At 44.7% G+C, this 24,432-nt stretch overlaps 1 protein-coding gene across 2 annotated transcripts in view; it reads right to left on the reverse strand.

Annotated features, from left to right (window-relative positions):
- LOC132247763 (AF4/FMR2 family member 3-like) overlaps positions 1-24,432 on the reverse strand; it is a 125,279-nt gene that overhangs the window by 38,034 nt on the left and 62,813 nt on the right. For both annotated transcript variants that reach the window (XM_059720991.1, XM_059720992.1), the window contains exon 2: positions 1,037-1,157. In XM_059720991.1, the coding sequence (XP_059576974.1) occupies positions 1,037-1,157 (121 nt within the window). The remainder of the gene's footprint in view (positions 1-1,036; positions 1,158-24,432) is intronic.

Consider the following 24,432-nt stretch of genomic DNA (forward strand, 5'->3'; position numbering starts at 1 on the left):
GCACAGCTGGTAGGCAACTTCAAAGCAGACAAAGTTGTGGATACATTGTTGCATTGCTACCAGCACTGTTCTGCCATGGTTTGAGACCGCCACTCTTTCTTCCCCTTTGACTCTGAGGAAACAGACATTTTGGAAAGAGTACAAACAGTGAAGAATTAAAAGTTGCCATTCAGCCTGACTTACTGAAGCGGCAAGGCAACCAATGAAATACCAACAATTAGGCAACAGAGAACCCTAGCCATCCAGAATAAATGCACAAGAAATGAGGTAAAGCTCCCAACAAGAAAGCAATTGAAATAACTCAGGCCTGCCTTGAAAGGAGTGACCTAGTAGATATCCTATGATCTTTCAAGATAAAACTGGAGGAGTCACTGGAGAGGTGCAGCTCCTTCACTGACCTTGCTCAGAAAAAAAAACTGCCTGTAGTAACAATGGGAATACTTGACCATCATAGAGGAGAGGCTAGTCCTCCATGCTGCTACCATTGCCTAACCAGAATAGTACATGAGTTTGAGGAAGGAAAGGCTCTCTTTGCTTCTGCTAGGGAGCCAAGGCCACAGAAATAAAATCCTGGTGGAGTACATCTTTAGGAACATTTTGTGGTATCACTCAAAGCCAATAAAAATAAGCCACATCTATCCTCGTTCTAAACAATAAACAACTAAGTCAAGAGCATGACATTTAATGAGTTGCATGACTTCATTCTAACAGTTATTTTTCCTAAGCATTTCAGTATGCACCATCACCTTCACTTCTTTAGACTTAATGCAACTTCAAAGTATAACAAAGATATTACTAGTTTATTTAATTTTAGTATACTACTGAATGTTATAAGAAACCAACATAAAAGTATCTACTTCTCAATGAATCATAAACATTAAGTGCAGATTTTGTGAGGCCAACTCTTGTGGGAGTCTACGGAAGCCCAGCCAGGTTCTTCTACAACCTGTTTTTTAATGCCCAATAACAAACAAACAAACAAACAAACACAAACAAACAAACAAACAAACAAACAAGACAACTGGGAAACATCTACCTTGTATGGTTCACTGAAGAGGGAGTAACTTGTGTTAAATGTGCCATCTTCCTGCTGTGTTTCCTGATTTCTCCTTTCCCATTCTTTCTTCCGCAGCACATTTCTGTCTGGTTCATAGACACTGCATCAAAAGAAAGAGTAAGATTTTTTTTTTTTAATTAAAGGGCAATATATTAACTAATGTTAATCTAAGTGAAGAACTGGTTCACAGACAGATGGCAAAGATAACAAGAACATGAATCAGATTAATGCCAGTCCAATCAGGCACTGAAATCTCTGGTCTCTGGGAATGCCAGTGCTTTCTTCACAATTAGAACAGATAATTAAATTCTTAAGAAAGGAGGGGGAAAAAAAAAAAAAATCATAGAGCAGGATCTAATCTGTACTGAACTTCTCTGCCTGAAATGTGACAGAGGAAATATCTAAGTAACTTTGACAGAAAACTGAAAGTACTCTTAAAACATATGGTAATTACACCTATGGGTAAATAGAAATTATGAACATATTTCCATTTGTGACATATCCTCCATGTGTTATATGAAAATGCTCCTTTTTTACATGAATGTTTCTGTAGTGATTTTTTCATTAACTAGCTCTCTGAAGAGCAGTTAAAACTTCATGCTGCAGTAGTTTCACAGTTATGCTCCTTCTGATCTCTGTTAATCAGCCAAGTCATGAAACTACTAGTGAATCAATTTCTCCTTCTGACTGATTTGACACCATCACAACTTCAAAGTCCAAGTAAATTAATATTGGTGAGATTCGAGAAGGGACATCTGAAGAGTGAAAGGTAACACTGCATTGTACAATTGTGTTATTTTTGGAAATAAATAGCATCAGGCTTCACCATGGCAAGACCAAAATCAAACATTCTTTTTTTTCTAAGAAGTTATTTTAAAGAATGATGCCTAAGACTTGAGGAACCTTATATTCAGGTTGCCTCAAAACTATATATATATAGATTTGCATATTTCAGTGTCTTGAGTTTTATTTGCATCACAAAATAAACCTAAATGCCCAAACAGATTTGCAAACTGTTTAAAAATAATTTGAGAAAATGGATGTTGTCATATTTTGCTTAACCAGCTAATGCTTTTCTTTCTTGTGCTGTAGTTTTGTAAAACAGAAAATATGTTAGCATCATGTAAGTGTACTGGACAGTAATAAAATAAATGTCTTTCCAACTAGCTGTCCAGTTAGGCAAAATACACTCTAAATCAGCTGTCCAAGTGACTTTACTTAATATGCCTCAAGCAAGACTATTAAAATGCCTAAGGCTATTTAATTTTAATTTAAGATTTGAGCGCACTGAGAACATCCAGGATATCTAGACACTTTATTTTAAAATAATTTCTTAGCAAAGACCAAAGGATGCTAAAATCCCATGCCTGTTTGTGGACCTATGTAATATGAGATAAATGTTACAGCCTCATTCCTAATGGACAGGTGTTCAACAGTTTCCCAGCTGACATCTTTGATACATTTGGATAAAGGACAGATATGAACATCAGAACATTGAGATTTAACAGTGCTCTGATTTAAAGAAATAACCTCTGTAAAATGGAATCAACTTATAGTAGTGTCAGGAAAGTGTGAAGAGCGGCTACCTAAGATATACCTTCTTTTTTGCATAAGGTACTTTATCAATTTTTCATTTTTCATAAGTGATATATATATACTTAAAAACAATCCATGGAATAGAATTACGGGCACCAACAGAGAAGAGTTGATCACAACATGACTATTTCAGTGGGGTTTGCCTCATACAGAAGATTATGGGTGAAATTATAAAATAAATATTGCACACATGTGTAACACAGGCCTGCTCAGGGCCAATCTCCATGGTCCGCCCACCTGTTCTTGGGCCAACCACCCACCCTCTCATCCACCACACCTTGATGTTGATTGATTAATTAATAGATGTCAATTAAGCGGGAGGCTGCCCATTTTGCTGCCCTGATGCCAGGGGGTGCTCTCTGCAGCTCCTTTCCTCCACTACACCGCAGCCCAAGCCTCGCAGATGGCATCTAGGTGTTCTCGTTATCACCGGCCCCCACACTGGGCCCCAGAATCCTCCTAACAGGACCCCTCCACGATCCCTCCATTCAGGTGGCCTACCCACCTTCATTCAGGCTACCTAGCTCCCTGAAAATATTTTCCCCTCTTGGGTGTGGTCCCCCCAGGACCTTTGGCTACCAGCCCTGGCCCACCTCCAGGCCAGTTGGGACCCCAGGCCCCCAGCTCTTGGGCATCCCTCACGGTGGGCTTCTGGCCCTTTTGACCATCCTGGTCCTGGCCCCAGCATGGGCCAGTTGAGGGTACTCTCTCAATCAGGTTGAGTCTCTAGCCCTTCTCTCTCTCCTGGGGTCTGCCCTCTGGGCCCTACAAACACAGGGGTTACCCACCCAGTGGTGGGGGCTAGGGGTTAAGGTGCCCCAACCCACCTTTCACCAGGGTGGTAACTGGCCTGGCATTTCCTGGGGCTCCTGCGCCACTGAGAGCCCCACCAGGCCACCCACTCCCAGCAGGATGCAGTTTTAGGCCAGGACCAGGAACTTCCTTACCATCCCCTACAGCTCCTCCCTTACCTCCAGATGATCTCAGCAGTCCTCTGGCCAGGCTATGTTATTGCCTGGCCTCCAGCAGCCGAACTGCCCTGTTGATATAGACAGCCCCTGACTCAAAATGGCTGCCCTCATCAGGCACCTGGTGGCTGCCAGCTCCAGGCCCTTAAAGTGGCAGGCACACACAGTGCCCTGTCACACCATGATAGATGTAAGCTGATCTAAGTCTTACAATCTAAAATGTACAACTGCTTTGCCAATTGTGTTACACTCTCTGTAATACCCTAATAAGGTAAGCGTTTTTATAATACCAGTCTACTAAAGTTAGTTCTTTGCTAATCAGATAAAAGTTGCTAAATGTGTTAACTCCGAATGGTAGGGATCTCATTACATTTCCTTTGCAAGCTACTTTTTCCCAGTTTTAAACCCCAAACCTCTTTGAGAAGCTTTCTAGTTGGCATCTACTCTGCTACCAGTTGTTCATATAGGCATCTCCTTCTGAATTAGTTATAATTCTGGTCCCTAGCCAGTTTCTGAAAAGCAAACAAATGTTCTCTCTGCCACTCAGACATTTTTTTTACATCACCAATATGATTCATTTCTGAAATGGAGGTTCTCTTCTTCTCCCTCTTATTTGATGGAAAAATGAATCAAAACACAGGACTTCCAGATCCTTGACACCCATCCTAAATTGGGTATTGACTGGCATTCACTACTTGCAACAATTTAGAATGATTATGGCAACAACAAAAGAGTGTTGCTATGCCTAATACACCATTTATAAACAGTAACTTAGTAAGAGCTGCAAGCTGAGTGTTGTGTTCCTTTGTTAATAGCAGATGGCAAAATATCTAGCATTCATAAGATTGCTTCTTATTTGCATGAACGTTAAAGGAATCACATTTCCTTGAGTGTATGTCACAAAATGTATTTATTTATTTTGGTTCAAAAAGAATGCTGCCAACTGACACAATTTTATTTATTGCAAACACTTTAGTTAATGGAAATTGAATCTTTTTAATAGATCCTTTTTTGATTTTGTAATTTGAAAGCAACCCAAAATGTGCATATACCTTCATAGGCGTTTATACTGTATTCATATCCCAGGAGTCTGAACTGTATGGCACAGATTTGCACATATCACGAGAATATTCCCATAAAGGTTCTCAACAATATATTGATGTAGCTTTCAGAGCAAGAGCCAAAATGTTCAGATAATTAGGCAAGACTGGACAACCAAACTGCAGATTGCCGCAGATCTTCTCATATCAATCCATTCCATCTTATAGAATAAGATCAAACTCTGAAAGAATGCCTTTAAATATTTCACAGACCATGCATGATTATTTTTAAAAATGTCGTACCATTATGAAGACAAGGTTCCTTGGGTATTTGATATCTTTTATTAGACCAACCCAAATAGTTGGAGAAAAGTTATTAAGCAAGCTTTCGAGTTCAAAAACCCTTCGTCAGGCTAAGGAAGTTTCAGCAGTTGGTGTGTGCTCTTCCTGGATGGAATTCCAGTTCGAATTTGAACTCGAAAGCTTGCTTAATAACTTTTCTCCAACTATTTGGGTTGGTCTAATAAAAGATATCAAATTCACCCAAGGAACCTTGTCTGCCTATGTCTTTAGACCAACATGGCTACAACCTAAACCCCTGATACCATTATGAATTCATTCTTAGAAGATATCAGTTAAAGTGTGAGTTCCAGGCCCAATGGTTATATGAATGAATGAATGAAAGTTATATTTATAGAATGGTTAATATTATTGGCTGCACACACACATCTAAGTTGACATGGGCGACTGGTGCTGCCTTAGTCAGGGGGGCACATGCCCCCCCCCCTGCAACCAGTCCCACCGATGGGGGAGGGTCCCCTGTGGCTGATCCCAGCCAACTGGGGGTGGGGGGGGAAGTTCCCCTTCAGCCGATCCCATGATGGCCAATTACTGCAGCCGCTTCCAGGAGTGGCTGTAGTGATTGGCCAGCGCTTGCTGGGGGGGGCACCAGTGCTCCACCTGCCCCTCCCACCCATCACCTAAGTGGCGAGCGCAGCTGGCCAGGGGGTACACCGGCACTCTCGGCGGTGTGCATGCACCCCCATGTATCGCCACTAAGTCGGCTTAAAATAAGACAACTTAACTAAGTCAACATAAATAAGTAGGTCCATCAGAGAACAAGGTTTTGGGCTGGGGTACATGACTTCTGAGAAGACGCTGATGGAACTGGGCTTATTTAGTATGCAGAAGAAAAGACTGACGGGGGATATAATAACAGCATTTAACTACCTGAAGGGTGGTTCCAAAGAGGATGGAGCTAGACTGTTTTCAGTGGTGGCACATAACAGAACAAGAAGCAATGGTCTCAGGTTGCAGCAAGGGAAGCTTACATTGGACGTTATAGTTAGTTTCATAGTTGGTAGGGTTGGAAGGGACTTATCATCAAGTCTGACCCCCTGCCATGGCAGGAAAAAGTACTGGGGTCAAACGACCCCAGCAAGGTGTACGTCTAACCTCCTCTTAAAGACCCCCAGGGTAGGAGCCAGCACCACTTCACTTGGAAGTTGGTTCCAGATCCTAGCCGCCCTGACTGTGAAGTAGCGCATCCTGATATCTAGTCTGAATCTACCCTCTGCCAGCTTGTGACTGTTATTTCTAGTCACTCCTGGTAGTGCTTGGGGGGAATAGGGACTCCCCCAATGCCTGCTGGTCTCCTCTGACTAGTTTGTAAATGGCCACTAGATCCCCCCTCAGTCTTCTCTTTTGGAGGCTGAACAGGTTCAGGTCCCTTAGCCTCTCCTTGTAGGAGAGTCCTGATCATGCAGGTGGCACTCCTCTGGACCCTCTCAATGCTGTCCGCATCCCTCCTGAAGTTCGGTGCCCAGAACTGGACATAGTACTCCAACTGCAGCCTGACCAGTGCCGCATAGAGGGGGAGGATCACCTCCTTGGACCTGCTCAAGATGCATCTGTGGATGCATGACAAGGTGTGGTTGGCCTTCCTGACTTCGTCCCCACACTGTCGGCCCATGTTCATTTTGGCATCAATAATGATTCCAAGATCCTTTTCTGCCTCTGCACTGACAAGAAAAACTCTCTCATTAGGAGGGTGCTGAAGCACTGGAATGGGTTACCTAGAGAGGTGGTGGAATCTCTACCCTTCAAGGTTTGTAAGGCCTGGCTCAAGAAAGCTCTGGCTGAAATGATCTACTTGGAGATGGTCCTTTGAGCAGGGGGTTAGACTAGATGCCCTCCTGAGGTCTCTTCCAACACTAAATTTCTATGATTCAGTGATCTCCTTGAGTTACCCTGGAGTTGGCCTTTCAGAATAAAGTCTAGCAAGCTTATCTGGGTAATCAAACTCTATGAAAAAACAGGAGCTGATATCCGGCTTAGAGGATGTTCTGGTCACTGTTTCTCCTAGGCTGCACTACAGTACTAAGAATAAATGACCTGATAATTAAACATTTAAAGGGTTTATGGTCAGATTATGCAATGCTACAGACTAGAACAGTACAAGGCCTAGGTGGACTGAAACTTCTTAAGAAGTGTATTGTTGAAACATGAGCCCCTACTGGAATGACCCAAGGAGAGTTGCCTAGACTCTCTGAAATGTGAGGGGAAATTCTTTGCAATACTGGTCTTTCCTGAAAGTGGTGGGGGTTGAAACAAAATGGTAACAAGAACACTATAGGGCTGACTGTTCAACTAAACTTCAAAAGAAACATTTCCCCCTGCATCTGCAGAAACTCAGGAGCTTCTTGTTCTCAAACCTTTTTGGAACCAGTCTATTCGCTGGAGACACCAAGAATTGGAATAATTCAGATTGAAAAGAATAATCTCTAAGATTGAAAGAGGTAGTTGAGACCACCCACCCACACACTCATTTTCATTATCTGTTCCTAAGTTCTCCAGTGGTCAGTGGCATTCAGTCCACCAGAACAGGACTCTTTCCAATAATTAAATCATCCCCTCATCCTTGTTGAGATACTATATGCCACTACCAAAAACCTGCCTGTCTTCCACAGCAGTGGTTCCCAACCTTTTTTATATCATGAACCGGCACTGGAGCAGGAGGGGGCATATGGAGCTGGCTGCCTCCCTCCCAGTGCTGCCCCACTGCCCAGCTTTAACCCCACATGTGACTGCCAGTGATGGAAGCCACTCACCCAGGTGGTTAGACAGGGAACTCAGGTGGGGGCTCATGCCAGAACCCAAAAGCCAATCACTTGTGGCCCAGGACTGGTGGTTGGGAACCTCTGTACCACAGTACTGTTGACCCTTTGGAAAGTACCTGTGGAACTTCAGGAGACATACTATAATTTTGTTTCTATAAGACCCAGTAGTGTAACTAGATATGGGCAATCAGGGCACCAGACCTAGTTATCAATTTAGAGGGGTACCAGAATGGTGACCCCTGGAGAGCCCATGTTGTGGGGGATAATGCAGCTGGAGTGCAGAAAGCCTGTCCTGCAGCCACTGCAGCCCAAGTCCATGCAGCAGCAGCAGCAGCCAGCGTGGTGAGACTGGGCCCTGTCAGACACGATTCTCCCTTTCAGCACTCCCAATCACTGATGCTTGGCACAATACACTCCCTCTCACCTCCTTTCTCCCCTCCCTGCCCCGCCCCGCCCCCACACACACTGAGGAACAGCTAGTTATACCTCTGAGGAGACCTCCAACCTTGCACCACTTGATGTCTTTGAGGATGTAAGAGATACACATTAGGGGAGAAAGTGTAATTTCTCTAGCATCTGTCATGTACCTGGCTTTTTTCTCAGTTCACTCTCAAGACAAAACCTGGGGAAAGACAACAAATAACATCTGCTGCCTCAACCCAAACTATGTGCAGGACAGGAGATTTCAATGAAGTATATAAAAACTGACCTAGTCATGGTCATACATCTCCAGTCCAAGTTTCTGGACCTAGCAATCTACTGATGCTAAAGATTTGGCCTAGTAGTCCTCAAATTTCAAAGTTTTTATTTTAATGCAAATTTATTCAAACAGTTTTAGCAGAAGCAACTAATATTGTAATTAGATTTGTAGCTCATATGACTACTTTATTTGGAAAGTGGATTTGTTCTTTGGCAGTAATTTCCTATTCAGGTTTCTTCCCTGAACAGTTCATTAGATTTGAGGCCATGAACACTCATAACTGAAAAACAACATGCAACTCTTTTTTCACATTAACACAGAATAATTTATTTTGGTGGTAAAACAACCTTTCCATTTCAAAGTAGAGTTTTAAAATCTGTTTGGAGGTTACCTACATACCATTTTCAGATGCAGAACTTTTTTTTCACTATTGTTCATAGGTATCTGGGCACCTGAACTTGGTCTCCTATGCCCTATGCTCTCTTCTTCTTTCATCAGCATTAACAGCCTCCACTATGGACCTCCACAAATTTGCAATATCTACCTCTAATACCATGGAATTTATAAGCTAAGTACAGACCGTCAAAAAGCCTGAGGCTGAATAAATTCAATCTTTGCAGGTTAGTCTAAACTGCACAGATTGAACCAAAAAGCAAATGAACAGACATTTACTTTTGATTCCAGAAATGCAGCCACATGCCTGCAATGCCTTAGGTCAGAAGCAGGGGGGCACTAGAGCACTCCTTCCCTTCCCTTCCCTTCCCTTCCCTTCCCTTCTGCAGTGGCTGAAAGGCTGGAGGGAAACTGGGAGAAAAACCCTCTGAGGCTTTTCCTTCCTCCTTGCTTGAGCTGGGGGGGGGGGGAGGGGGCAGGGAGGGGTTGGCCAGGTCTTGACAGGTCTGCCAAGTATGATGCAGGGTGGGGGAAATTTAAACCCCCAGCCTGGCCTGCACAGACCCCAAGCCACGGTGTGGGGGGTGGGGGAGGGAATGGGACCAGCCCCTGCCAGGCTTTTCCCCTGCTCTGCTGGAGTAAGGGGAGCAGGGTGGCCAGACCCTGGCCTGGGTCAGCACACATGGTGGGGGGGAGGAGGGTTTAAACCCCCTCCCTGGCCCCCATGGGACCCCAGAAGAGGCCTGCTTGGCAGGGGTGGAGCAGTCCCTGCCTGGCTTTTTCCCAGATCCCCACTCAAATGGAGAGGTCTCAAATGGAGATCCTGTCAATGGCTGCTTCACCCATGCCAAGCAGACCCTGCTGGGGTCCCATGTGGGCAGGGGAGAGGGTTTAAACCCATTCCTTTCCCTCCACCTCAGCATCCCAATCTCCGATGGTATCTGGCCACATCCCACCACCCCCTCTGCTGGAGCATCAAGTGGGGACAAACCTGTCAGGGATTGTTCAGCCCCTTCCAAACAGACCAAGCTGGAGTTCTGTGTGGGCGGGGCTGGGAGTTTAAATCCTCCTCCCTTCCCTCTACCTCAATGTGCCCACCTAGGCTAGCATGTGACCATGCCCTCCACCCCCTCCACTGAAGCAGAAAGTGGTGAAAAGCCTGTCAGGGGCTGTTTTGCCCCTCCCAAACAGACCATGGTTGGGGCCCCATGTGAATGGGGGAGGGGGTTTAAACCCCCCTCCCCACCTTTCGCCTCTGCATGCCAACCAGGTCTGGCTTCTGGCCACACCCCCACCTCTGCTCAAGCGGGGAGCTGAGGAAAAGCCTGTCAGGGGCTGCTCTGCCGAGCCTGGGGGATGCGTGGTGGGGGGGGCCTGCGTGCCCCCAGCAGACCCAGAAGTGGACCAGAAGTGCTTCTGGTCCACTTCCGGGTCTGCTGCTGGTGCGCTGGGGAGTCCCGCACACTTCTGTGGGACACTCCATGTGCCCCAGCATCACAGCGCTCACAAGCTGCACTGGTACCTACAGGTATGTAGAAAAAACATTGAAAGCTGCATCTATGTCCAAATTGCTGAATCTTTCCGAATCTCTCTGAATCGATTCAGAGGTTTCTGATTGTATTCAGAGAGATTAAAGGATCCTCTGATTTGATTCAGATTCAAAGATTCAGCCACCAAATCGGGCCAAACCTCCACCGAATCAAATCAGGAACCAAAGCTTCGCAAAGCCCTTACGTTGAATCACAGAAAGATTGGCCCTCCAGAAACTTTTTGAGGCAACAGAGCAAGATATTTTTAGAAACCATTTTAATGCTGACAATTTAATTATAGTGCAACAAACTATTTTGCTTGCTGAACTGCCATGTAGCACAACAGTGCTACCATTTCACGTTTGTTTTGCTTTCCATTTCATTGATTATGCCTAGGTTCTCTGCTGGCCAATTTATTGATAACAGTTCCATTTTCAGCTAAATAAAAATGATGACTATTTCAAAAACTGACTGCTAATGGATTACGGTGAGCTCTTAGAGATGACAGCTTTACATTTCTGAGGGTTAAATGCTTTCCCTAATGAAATTTAAGCCATTGGTTCAATTAGAAGGAAGAGTCAGCCTTTGATGAATAAGTGACATAATCAATTAAATGTTATGCTGGACTACAAGTGACATTTTAAGACTTTTAATCTAGTTTAAAACAGCAGAAGTTAATTTGAGGATTTTTACAGTATTTTCCCCATTTACAAATAGAGATGCCATGGGGGAAAGCAATTACACTGATTTACTGTTTTCTCTTTGATTGAACATAAAGCTGTAGAAGGGGCTCAAAAAAGCAGTAACTTAACAAACTGTGCTCCTATCCACAGACAGATAAAGTACTTACTTTGCTATTTCAAAGAGTTTACCTCCAGGCAGCAGCACAGAGCAAACATCAATCAATGACATGTGTCTAAGATGAGATTGATGTTTACTCTCACAGCTTTTCATCTTACATCCAATAAATTACTTTTCCTTCACCAAAATGCCTGGTTAAATTTCATTTTTCACTTTGCAGTATCGGTTTTAAAACTTTAGCTCCAAGCAATTCTAAAACCAGGATTCATTGATGCTTCAGCTTTTATAGCCTGTTTATGATTTGTATTAACCATGAAACACTACCATGCAAACATGAATATGATCATGCAAAGCCTTGTGGTACAGGCTATTCAGGGGCAGATGTCAATTTAAAAGTGCAGGATTGCTTTAATTACATTCCTGAAAATTCTAAGATTGGAAGTAGGAGCCATATTTTTAGAAGCACCTAAATTGCATCCACAAAATTAATGCACATATGCCATATGTGCAAAACATGCATTTGAGTGCATAAGACAGGCTCTTTGAGTGTGTACACAGGGTAACTGACAGTACAATTAAGTATCTATTTCTGTAGGTAATTGCAATTTTATGCATAGAGAGAACCAAAATTAATAAATGGTGAATTTTGTTCAGTCAAAGGATTTTTGCTCAACTAAACTGACTAATTTTGAAAGTCTGGATTTAGCAGTGGCCAAGTTAGTCCAACAAGCCTCCAGATATTGGCACAATTAAAAGACCTCAGTAAATTGGACATTTGCTCGTTTAAGGGCACCATTTATGGACCTGACAGCAGTAAAGCAAGCCATATTTGCTTTGCCAATATAGCTTCAAATTATTTCCAACAAGATGCATTCAACCATTAATTCCAAAGTGTTTATTACAAGAAGAATAACCTCATCACATTATAGAGCCTGCCAAAACTATATGTTAAATATGTATAAACACAAATTCAGCAATTTACATGGGATGGGCAACCCTACATAGTTATCATAGCATTGATCACTTTTAGCCATTAAGTGTTCTGATGTAGGTGTCTGGCTGTTTAAAATCCTAGAATTAATAAAACAAAGGGAGTTCTAGCAGTGACTTAAGCCAAATTAGAACAGCAATACTGTTACTAAATATAAAGATGTAAAAGTTGATAGGAAATCTGGAGCATTGCCCTGACAATATGCTGTTGAAATACTATTCTTATGGCTGGAAAATTTACCATTTATAACTTACATCAACAGTGAATTTGGCCTTGTGTGTTTTCAATCATACATCACATTAAAAAAATTAACAACAATAAATAGATGTCTTGAGTAACATTATAATCTAGATTAAAAATTGGAAAATTCTGTATTTTGGTCCCATATCCTTTCTTCCTCATGAAATAAAATAATTAAATAAAGGAAGCAAATAAAGACATAAAATGAACTAGGAAACATACTTGGGTTGAACATAGTAGTTTTATAGTCTGGGCTTTTTATTTTCCCCATAAGAAAAGTGTTATTGAAGATCAGGAAGAAATGGGAGGCTCTTTTCTAGCCAACTTCACAAGCGCTAACATGTATGAATTATTCAGTTTAAATTAATAGGAGGCCTGGAGTATTGTTATAGCTGTGATGGTCCAAGAAATGTGAGAATATTCTCAGTTTACACAGCTAGTCATTGGCTGCATCTACACAAGACATTACATCACTGTAGCGATGAGCTATGGCAATATAGCTCATCACTACAGTGATGTAGCATCAGGGTCATGTGTAGACATGCCCATTGGTTAAAAAAGGAAGTAACCATGGCAGAAGAATGACTATCACAAGTCTTCAGAGGTATGCTCCATTTCCTGCTCAGGAGGAATATTTCTATTTTCTAATCAATGACTTCCTAATGTAAGATGCATACACGGTCCTGGGACCAGGGGCCATCAGCCAGGTCACCCCTCTCCCAGGAGACTGACTTCAGCAGGAGCATGTAATGTCTTGTTTGCTTCCTATCTGATCCATATGACTGACTTGTTGTAGCCTCATGGCCCAACTCCATCAGAAGGTGTGAAGAGTGCCTCCATGTAATCTATGCTATAGACTGATGGTTAGGATATTTCCAAGGAGGTGGAAGATGTGGGTTTTTTCCCTCAGGATGAGGACCTGGAACCCAGTCTTCCCACTTCCTGAGCAAGTTCTTCAACTACTAGACTATTTCACAGAAGGTGGGCAGCACCCATGTCATCTTTGAGATGAATTTAATGCTAGATGCAAAATTGTTCCAAGCCTAAAGAAGAAAGGTACCTATCCTCAGTCAGGTGACTTACAGTGCCACTATCATCCTCAATGTTTTTGGCTAGGGACAGATGTTTAAAAAGCCTGAGCCTGAATTGATTCAATCTAACCTGCAAAGTTTGAACTGACTTGGAGGTGGATAGACATTCCCTTTTCATTCCAGAAATGCAGGCACATACCTGCAGTGACTCAGGCTAGAAGCTGGGGGGGAGGGGGAGTGCGCTAGAGAAGCCCTCCCTTCCCCTCCACAGTATTGAGCTGAGGGAGGGGCATGGCCAGGCCCTGGAAGGATGCTCTGATTAGCCCAGCAGAGAATTGACAACAATGTTTATTACCCCATTAAGAAAACAGAGGGGCATTACCAGCTACCTGTTGATTCTGCCTTTGTCACAGCAAGGACTGGAGCCAGCTTGTGGTCTGCTAGCTAATATACAGATACCTCTCAGCATGGCAGAGGGGAGGGGGGAATTCCTGCTTAGTGGGGAGTGGTGAGGGGGGTGTGGGGGGGAGCAGCCTGCAAGTCTCTGCTGGAGCTGCAGCCAGGGAGCAGAGGGGAGGGGCAAGCTCTGCTGTGGAGAAGATCCCCTCCCAGCCCAGAGAACATGCCAGAATGCTGGGGCTGTCTACTGTAACTTAAACCAGCAAGGGGTCTAGGATAGACATTTCTCGCAGTGTGGGGTCCCCAGGGATGGCCCTAGGGCTCCGTGACCATGCCAATCTTGCCCAACAGGCACCCTTTTCCTCTCCTGCCACGTCTTGCTGGTAATTATAATAAATAGGGAGACTGCCCTTGATTTTACATTTGGACATGGTCCTGATGGACCCTACTGAACCCGGTGGGTTCTTGGACCCCTTTTGGGTCCCGCTCAAAATGGATGCCTCATGGGACACCCTCAGCCTTATGGGCTGGATGCGTGGCTCCAAAACTGCCCCTTTACCACACCCCAAGCCTCACAGGTGGCATTCAAATGTTGTCCGTCTGAGGCCTTAGTCTAGCTCAGCCTCCTGTCATTGCTGGGCTCACCACAGCCCTGTCATCTGTGCGCCCCCTGGCACTGGACTCTGCTCTTGTCACTATGCCCCCTAGTGCTGGGGTCTGCTTACCCACTTTGTCACCATGTCCCCTGGCGCTGGGGTCTCCACACTGTAGTGGGCACCAATAAGGCCGCCTCCTCCCCCAATAGCCTCAGTCTGGTCCACTGGTTTATAAACAACAACCAAAATATGAGCCCCTGGGCTATAACATAATACAACCAGTTCAGGGTACACTTTGTCTCTTTAAAAGAGTCAAACTTCCACCCAAGCCTTAACTGCCTAGTAGCCCAGGGTACCTGGTGAGCTCCTGGAGCTCCATTAGGCCGATAGGCAGCATATCAGGCAGCCACCAACGTCTCTGGGCAATTCATCCCTGGAGGCTCTTTCCCCTGGCTGCTGCCAGAGAACTAACCCCTGCTTGCCTCAGCCCTGGGGTTTGTGTGCGCCCAGGGCCCTGCCTTCTTCGGGTCAGCTGACCAAGTGCAGGCTAATTCCCTTGTTAGCCTGCTGCCATAGTAACCTACACCTAAGGGAATTTCTGTCTGGCTCCTAGGGCCCTCTCCCTAGGCAGTTTCTGCTCTTAAAGGAGCAGACACTTCAGTGCCCTACGACAACATTCCATAAACCAATTTGACCCAAATCAGTTAAGACTGATACTACATTCAACCAGGTTTATCTCAAAATGGTTTCAACCATTTTCAAACTGGTTTATGTTCACTGGACATCTGTTCTGTTACAGGTTTAAACCAGTTTCTGATAACTTAAACAGGTTTGTGTAATCTCTGTCCCTAGCCTTTGAAACAAGTCTGATACTATTAACTCTAGGTTTGCTCCACCATGCCTAACAGAGGGTGGCTGCTCAGGAGCGGAGGTGGAGTTTAGGTGCTTCCATGCACCATTCTGAATTGCGACAAGGTTTACATTAGGGGTGGACTGATAAAGATTTTTTGGGTCAGTACCGACGGCTGATTATTAACAAGCCATATCAGCCAATACCAATCCAACTGGTGATATGCAGCAGAACAGCTTGGGGGACAGGGTCAGGTGGTAAGTCTTTTGGGGGGCATGGGGGAGAAGAGACATGGGGAAGCAAAGGGGTGGGGGGGGCACTGAGCGAGGCCCTTGTGGTGAGTGGAGCTGGGGCTGGGACAGGCATTCCCAGCCAAGGTGGAGGACAGGACGGAGCTGCAAGAGGCTTATCTGGGGGCCACGGGGAGGTAGTTGGCAGATCCTGCCTCTATATGCACACCTAGGGGAGCCATGGGGAGAGTGTGGCCCCCAGATTAGTGTGCAGGATGAAGGTAGGCTGCCACTGTGGGCTGGGGCAGGTGCTGGGCTCTTCCCAGTGAGAGGGCTGGGCCAGGGCTGTGCTTGGCCTGGGCAGCAGCAGCACTGGGGTAAGGGGGCTACATAGTGGGCTGTGGCCACCCCAGAATTTGCCATAACCACGCTGTAGCCCCCCCTCCCAGCACCGCCACCACCCACCCCCAGCACAGCTCTTGCCCAACTCCCCTGCCAAGAAAAGCCTGGTGCCACCCCCAGCCCCAGCCTGCAGTGGCAGCAGCAGCCCCTTTAAAAGGGCCCAATCTCATGAAAATCTGAACCCTCATTATATGTTTTCAGAATGGGAGTGGGGAAAGGGAGCAGAGAGAGTTCAGTCTAGGAGTGTTGGAGGGTAGAGTAGGTGTATTGGAGCCCCCCTCCCCACAAGATGGAGGGAGCTCCAATCCAACCACCCCACCTAAGGAACCCCCAGAATGAGCTCCCTCCACTCCCTTTATCCCCTCCCATTCTGAAAACAGTGCCAGGGCTCAAAGTGGGGAGGGGCCCCAAACCCTGTAGGCTCACAGCTGCTCTAAACAGCAGTTGAATTCCCCAACCCTCCCAAACGCCATAGCAAACTTCTGTTGGGTCTGGGAGATCATTGCAACTCATGGCACTTCCTGTAAAGTGGAATGAATTACAACAGAGAGTTGCTCTTCTGTCTGCACCTCTTTGTTCCTTCTGAATGACTTCTGAGCATGGATAGCAGCCCTAGTGTAGATGTTGAGGGAAACTAGCAGTTCAAAATGAAGGTACCTAGTGATTTTAGGCACTGACTCTATTTGGCTATTTAGCTCATGAACAATTTGAATTGTTCTTTAGCATTCCGGTGGCTAAATTGCACTTAAATCACATTTGGGTATGTAAAGAACCTATTTGCATACATGTAATGTGCATCAGTCCCTGAAATATACAAATTTGTGAAACCTTGTGGTTATCTCTAGGCACTTAATTCTGGAATAAAATTCATAAAAATATCAAAATACAACACTCATTATCATAAAGCACAGGAGGCATAATTGCACTTTTATGTAATATTGTACTTCCAAGGAAAGACAAAGTACAGTATTCCATTATGAATGTCAGTTGCTAGCAACCATCAATTCTATGACTCATGAAAATGTCTACACATGTTTTATTAACAAAGAAACATTTCCAATTTACTGTTACTATAATGGATAATGACTGAAGGTTCATCAAGGTTAATCAAGAAAATGATGTAAATTTTATATTATGTTGTTTCACTTAGCTTAAAAGGAATCTTGTGTAACAATCTTTCTGTGCATGTTAACTCATTATTTATTTTATTATGGAAAGCATAAAATGGTTACAATGAGAAACAAACAACGAACATATGACACTTCAAGTCATTACATTTTATATTTGCATAGAAACCCACTTCTTCCTCAGCCACTCAATGGACATTCATGGAGTTTGGTTTTGTATACATATTACCTTACCTCAGATTTATTTCTCATAGCTACATAGCTAGATAAAATTACAGATGTACCATCATGGCTCAGAGTTAAGTTAAGCTGTATGTATACGGAATAATATACAGCCATATACACAATTAACGTGGATGAAGATAATTTTAAAACAAATAATAAACTGCAATCAAGCTACTGCAAACACTGTCCCTGTTCCATATAAATAATACATAAGTTCAGTAAAATTCAGTGTTAAAGGAAAAGGTTTTTGTCATACAAAAAACATGAAATAGTAAAGAAAGCATGGCTGGTTCTTTCTAATGATAGCTTCTTTGTTTGTATCAGGAATTGGCAAGGTCATTTTTAGTCTAGTGCAAGTGAAATGAGAATCAGATCTATACATAAATTGCTACTTATGGATAGGGAGGAATGAGTAGAAAAAGTGAAAGGTGGAAAGCCTGAAGGTGGAAGTCTACTTGGGTGATAGTCACCATGAAATAATAAGAGTTCAAGATTCTGAAGGAAGAAAGGAGAACAAACTAAGGATGGTGGGACTTCACAAAACAAGATTTGAACAAACTCAGCAAAACAGTGATCAGGATCCCACAAGAGAAAAGTTTAAGGGAAAACAAAATCCAGGACAGCCAATCGTATCTTAGGAACAATATTCAGCAGTGACATAACAAGCCAAGTTGGTGCCTGGGGAAAACCGTGTAGGAAAGTAGGGAGTAGGGTAGCATGCAGAATCTGAGACAGGGGTAGGGGGAAAGTAGGTTCTGAGACTGGAGGTGTGGATAGGGAACACAGGTTGCAAGGGTGGGGGTGGGAGGCAAGGCTTCTGAGAGTGGGGGCATGATTTCTGATAGGGTGGAGGGGGACACGGACATAGCAGTGCTGCCTGGATAGAGTCCATGGCAGTGAGGGGGCAATTCTGCCACCCCTTCTAATTGAGCAGGTGCCCCAGTCACCCACCCCTACTTATGCTTCTGATATTAGCGATGCAAAAGTTGGCTATTCTGGTGCAAAGAAAGGATAGGAAGCACCACCATAGATCAGTTCTGCTAATCAGTGAACAGACAAGGTTCTTTGGGTAAATCTGATATCTTTTATTAGACCAACTCAAATGGTTGAAAAAATTCTTCTGAGCAAGCTTTCGGGCACAAACACCCTTTGTCAGGCTGAGGAAGTGTCTACAGATGGTCTGTGCTCTTCCTGGATGAAGCAGTAAAGCAGCCAGAGGCCAGTACATATGCAAAAAAGTCAGTCAGTTAAAATGTAAATTGGGGTGGTCAGTAGGTGAGAGACAGGTGGTGGGGAAAGGAGAATGAAAATAGCTGTAGTCAAAGGATGAGAGACAGGAAGGTGGGGGGAAGGGAATGAGAAGGCAGCTCATCTGCTTGCAAGGGCCCAGTGCAGCTGTCTGCAGGTTTCCTGCCGCCTGCTGCGAGCAGCCCAGGCTCCATGGCCAGAGGCAGGGGCTTGCCCAGGCCCAGGCTGGTGGCAGGCACCTGGGAGGCTGCAAGCAGCTGCACTGGGCTCCACAGAACTCCAGCCTGGCTCCTTGCTGGTGGCAGGTGCACATGTGCCTTGAGGCCAACAGCAGAGAAGGGGCCGAGGGCAGCAGAGCCCCAGCCCCTTCCCCACCATCAGCCACAAAGCACATGCGCACCCACCTCCAGCAAGGAGCTGGGTGGGGTTCTGTGGAGCCCAGTACACCACTTGGTTGGGGATAGGCCACAACTAGAGTTTAAATTAAGCACCGTGGGGGTGGTAGATCCTGGGGTGCCCTGTACTTACAAAAAGTGATCTTCACCATAAAAAGGTTGGAGACCACTGTCCTAGAACAGGGGTTTTCAACCTTTTTTAGTCTAAGTACCCCCAGCGACTAGATGCCAAGCAAGGGGTGGGGGTGGCGCATGGCTGGACTCCATGGGGGGAGGAGCATGCGGCTGGATGCTGAGGGGATGGGACAGCACATGGGCAGGCAGGGAAAAAGCACTGCTGCCTCCCAGAAGCAGGGCCAAGGCAGGGCGGGGAAGCTTACCAGGCTGGTGTGTGGTAACGGTGGCCACCACGTGCAAGCTTCCCCGCCCTGCAGAGGGGTGCCAATGCCCTCGCCCCACCCCAGCCCTGATCCTGGTAGGCAGCAGTGCTCTGTCTCCACCCATGCATCAGCTTGTGACCCACCCGTGCATACCCCGTAGGACCAGTCCAAGTACCCCCAGTTGACACCCCTGTCCCAGAGTATGCATGGAATTGGGTGAGGTATTTACAGAGCCATTGACTATTATCTGTGAGGAATCAGGGAGGTCAGGTGAAGTCCCAGAGGACTGGGAAAGGGCATCTATTGTGCCCATCTTTAAAAAAAATGAAGAGGATCCAAGGAATTGCAGAGCAGTCAGTCTAATAGTGATATACAAAAAGATACTGGCGCATGTCATGAAGCAATCCATCAAGCGAACTGAGGTGATCTGGAATAGCCAACATGGATTGATCAAGAGCCAGTTGTGCTTAGCCAAACTATTTTCCTGCTTTGACAAGGTGACAGGTTTTGTGGATGGCGGAGAGCAGTGGATGTAGTATACCATATACCATTTTGATGTTGTCTCCCATGACATTCTCATAAGGCAGGGGTGTCAAACTTATGGCCTACGGACCAGACCCAGGCCATGGAACCATATGATGATTGGACCCCTGGGTCTCAGACTGATCCTGTGTGCTTCATGCAGCATATGCCTGCTCCAGCCCCACATGCTCAATGCACCACACAGGCTGGACCCAGGACCATGGGTGCTGCAAGCAGCATAGGGAGGTTGTTTGTGGTGCACACTGCATGCAGCACCTATGCTGGACTGGCTCTATACACTGGTTCTGGGGCCAGTTGTAGACCAGGCTGTGCCAGAACCAATGTGTAGGACTGGTCTGGCAGGGCACTATTTGTGGCGTACACCCTGTGCTGGCTGCCTGTACTGTGTGCAGCACATGTGGCCAGTCCAGCCCCGTGTGCTTCATGCAGCTTGTGGTAGCCCCGGGGCTCACTGTACACGGAGCACAGAGGGAGCTGGCATGAGTTGCACTCCAAATTCAAGCAGATGGTTTATGGAGAAAAGGTGCATATTGTATGTGAGAGAATGTGTTACAAAACCCCTCTGTCTGTTTTAATTAATGAGGATATTACATCCCTGGGAGGTGGAAAGTTGAGCTATAAGATTAATCAGTTCATCCCACTGAAGATGTTACAGTCTATATGTTATTGTAATAGAGCCTGTTAAAAAACTGCCTAGAGCAGGCGTAGGAAATGTTTTTGGCTGTAGTGCCAAAAAACCTGCAATGTCTACCTTACAAGGTGTCAGAGTGTTGGCATGGCAGAAAAAAAATGCAGGGTATATGGCAGGACACTGCATATTAAAATAGTTAATCATCATAAATGTTGCTTTTTATTTATTTATTTTTTACAATAAATACCAAGTTTTCTAAAAATTCTAAACCTAGTGACAATAAATACAAAGCTAGTATATTAAGTTTTATGCCTTCTACCTGTAAAACTTCCTGAAGTTCATGCAAACCAAAGGCAGAGCAAACAATGTAAACAGGCAAACAAAGTAGAAAATCAGAAAGAACTGAATTATTTGAAGTGCGTAAAAATCTGGGTATTTCCAAGAAGGCAATCAGAGAGCAGAAAAAACACGCACAAAAAAGTGAGCAATATGAAATGTTCAAATCTAGGGATCTGAAGTAGAGAGATCAAAATAAACTGAATACAAACTGTTTTAAGACATAAAAACTGAAAAATATGAACTGGTTTAAGAGAGAGTGAAAAACTGAATAAGAAATGGTTTAAGAGAACAAAAGAAACTGAATAATATGAACTGGTCTGAGAGAGAGCAAAAACTGAATGTGAAATAATTTAACAAAGTAAAATAAACTGAATAATATGCAATGTTAAACTCTCGTGTGCTTTGCAAGCTGAATCAGCACCATCATACCAACAGGCTAATGAGCTATCTGTTGCCCAGAACCACATGCTTCCCTCATATATGCAGAGGGGGGCAGACAGTGTCCCAGCCTGTGCTCTCCTCACCCCGCCCCCAGTGCCTGCCATGGTGCTGGGAGCTGTGGCTGCTCCAAAGAGCAACTTTAAAAAAAATGTTTTTAAACATTTTCCTCAGCGGAGGTGTGCCGAAGAAAAATGTCTCCACGCGCCATTAATTGGCATGTGTCCCAGGGCTTGCCTATCCCGGGCCAAGAGCATATTTGTTCAAGTTGACTGTTACAAGTTTCCTGCTACATTCCTCTACAAAGTTCAGAAAACTGTAAATCCATTTCCACTCCAAATCTTTATGGTATTTCTCCTGAGTTTCATTTTGCTCCCATTTCTTTTGCCCAATCAGGCATGGCAAAGCCTGTTTCTAGTCACCAAACTGAAATCAAAGTAATGACACAGGAAGACTTACTAAAATTCTTCCCATGCTAGAAGATATCCAAAGATGCCTTAATTATATTCTTGGATATTTTCCTGGCATCCTCTTATAGAATCATAGAAAAGTAGGGCTGAAAGAAGCCTCCACAGGCCATCTAGTCCAACACCCTGCATGAAGCTGGATCCCTATCTGAACTATCCTATATAAATTCATTGCCTAACCTATCGAACAAAGTATACAGTCAAACCTGACACAATCACAAGACATAACACCCTAACCTGACACAGGTAGAGCAGGGGGACCAAGGTGGTCAATGTCCTGCACATAGGCAACTGCTGCCTCCTGAGTCTGAGGGGGCACCAGATCACTGATGGGGGATGGGGTACCCCAGCAGCCAATAGCTAACTGGGAAGGGGAGGGGGGGGAAGGTACCCCCAGCAGCTGATCACCAAGCCTGGTACTTCCAGTTTAACAGCTGCTGATTCCAGGGGATGCACAGCCAAACTCAGGGGGTCCACATGTACCCATGTGCACTCCCTACACATCGCCAATGATCCTGAGGCTGCAAGGATTGTTAAATTATGCTTGAGAGATTCAAGGAAAAGGGCCACCCTCTGCTACAGAGGAAGGTAAACTCTACCCCCAAGTCTGTACCACTGCCATCATGGGAAAAATTTCTTCCTGATCCCAAATGTGGCAGTCAGTCTGACCCAGATCAGAGAGGTAAAACACTCTAACCAGGTACCTCCAGGTTTTAGGCCCAGCAAGAGCAATGGCCCTGGCACACAGCAATCAAATCCCCTGCCTTGGCTGCAGCTAACACACAATGTTTCTGAGGAAGGCGAAAAAAACTCCTGACATGTAGCAACCGGGGGGGGGGGGGGGGGGGGGGGGAATCCCTTCCCAGCCCTAGATGGCAACCAGCAAAACCCACAAGCATGGGAAATACCCATAACATAGCACAGGCATAGCTACTCCTAGATTAACCCTGACCAAAGTTATGCAAGCTCTTCTTGAACCTCTCCAATGATGGTGACTCCACAACTTCCCTAGGCCATCGATTCCACTGCCTCACTGTTCTAACAAGTGTGAAAAAGTTCTTCCTGATAGTCACTCTTAACCTACTGAAGCAGGAAGTTATTTTAAGATGCCCTTTCCTATACCCACAAAACAAAAACAGAACAAAAAGAAAAGAAAGGGTAATTATGGATGAAAAAGCTTCACCAAGACTTTCCAATCCAGAGAGGCCAATAAAATTACGGTAATCAAGCCCAAAGCCACCTCCCTCTTCTGCAATTTAAAAAACAAATTTACTGGACAGGGATTCCGTCCATCTTCTTTCTGCCACTTTGTGCTCTGTAGGTCAGTTTATCAAAGATCTGATATCCATAGTCTTCTGGGGATTTTGTAGCTCAGAAGGCTGCAAATGGATACAGTTTTGATGACTCCCTAGGGTATCTATAACCTTTGTAAACTGCCATGACTGCTTGTCATGCAGTTTATTGACGCATACTGTATACTCCCAGAGATGCTGAATAGTGGGTGAAGAGTTTTATAAAGGTTTATGAATAAGAGTAAACATTTTTAAGACCTAAATTAATCTGGTTTGGGATCTGCTTGTACATACTTTACTTGTTTCAGATTTTGCAGTCTTAAGGTCTGAATTTAAAAGTGATAATTATCAAGTCACCAGAGGAGGCTATCAGATGCACACAAAATTTTTATTGGAGCAACTTTTGAAACGAGCAGGAACATGTGTTAACATATTGAAACACAGAATGGCTCTGGTGGCAAGGAATTTGTGCCTCATTTGTATTTGCCTCATTTACTGTTAAAGCATCTAAAAAAACTTGTGTGCAGAGAGGGGGGTAGACAAAGAATAAGAGAAGGGACTAGAAAAAAAACAAGAAAGATAATGAAAATGAAAAAAAGCCACACAGGCTGCCGGCCAGGCTCTGCATGCCCTTATCGCTGCCACTAGAGCCCCAGGAGGCTCCCAGTACCTCAGGTAAGGCTGCTGGGGCCAGCCCAGGTGCTGGCCCCAACCTCCCCTACCCAATCTAGGGCAACTTACTACACACCAGAGCACACATGCACAGGCATTCCCTGGGGACAAGTAGTAATATTGGCTGCTGCTATTTGTCCCCAGGGAAACACACATGTACGCTCATCTGGATGTGCCCCATGAGTACTAGTGGGATCCTGAAAAAACATCAGAAAAGGCTGTTTTACTATCTCTTTTCCTACAGGTCAGAGGAATAGAAGGGTGGGGGTAGTCTGGGGGGTAGGAAGGGTAATATAGTTATGCTGAAATGAACAGAGTACAGGGAATCAGAGCACTATTAGTAAATTGTTTTTTGGTTGAAGTCCAAGTGCAACAAGACAGGATCCACATGCAGATGCCTGGGATCCCCCAATGAAAAACAAACAGAAGCTGTTATTAGCCAAAGAACATTCTGTTAATGACATATACTTTTAAATAGTAAACTGTTACTGCAAATATCTTTCTTGAAAACTTCCCCAGATAGCCATACTGACATGGCTTCTGAGCACTAGAGGAAATAGCATAGAATTACTCATTTTTATTTCTGGTGAGGCAGAATAATCCTGTAAAGCCAATCCAGTTAGGTTTTAATAGCTCTGGAAATTTGAGGAAATGTGTCTTAACTACAGTATTATTTTAAGTTTGAGACTTTCTTGGGAATCTTTCAATCATAACAACAACATTTTATTTTGAT

The sequence above is a fragment of the Alligator mississippiensis genome, chromosome 1 (genome assembly GCF_030867095.1).
Source record: "Alligator mississippiensis isolate rAllMis1 chromosome 1, rAllMis1, whole genome shotgun sequence".
NCBI lineage: Eukaryota > Metazoa > Chordata > Crocodylia > Alligatoridae > Alligator > Alligator mississippiensis.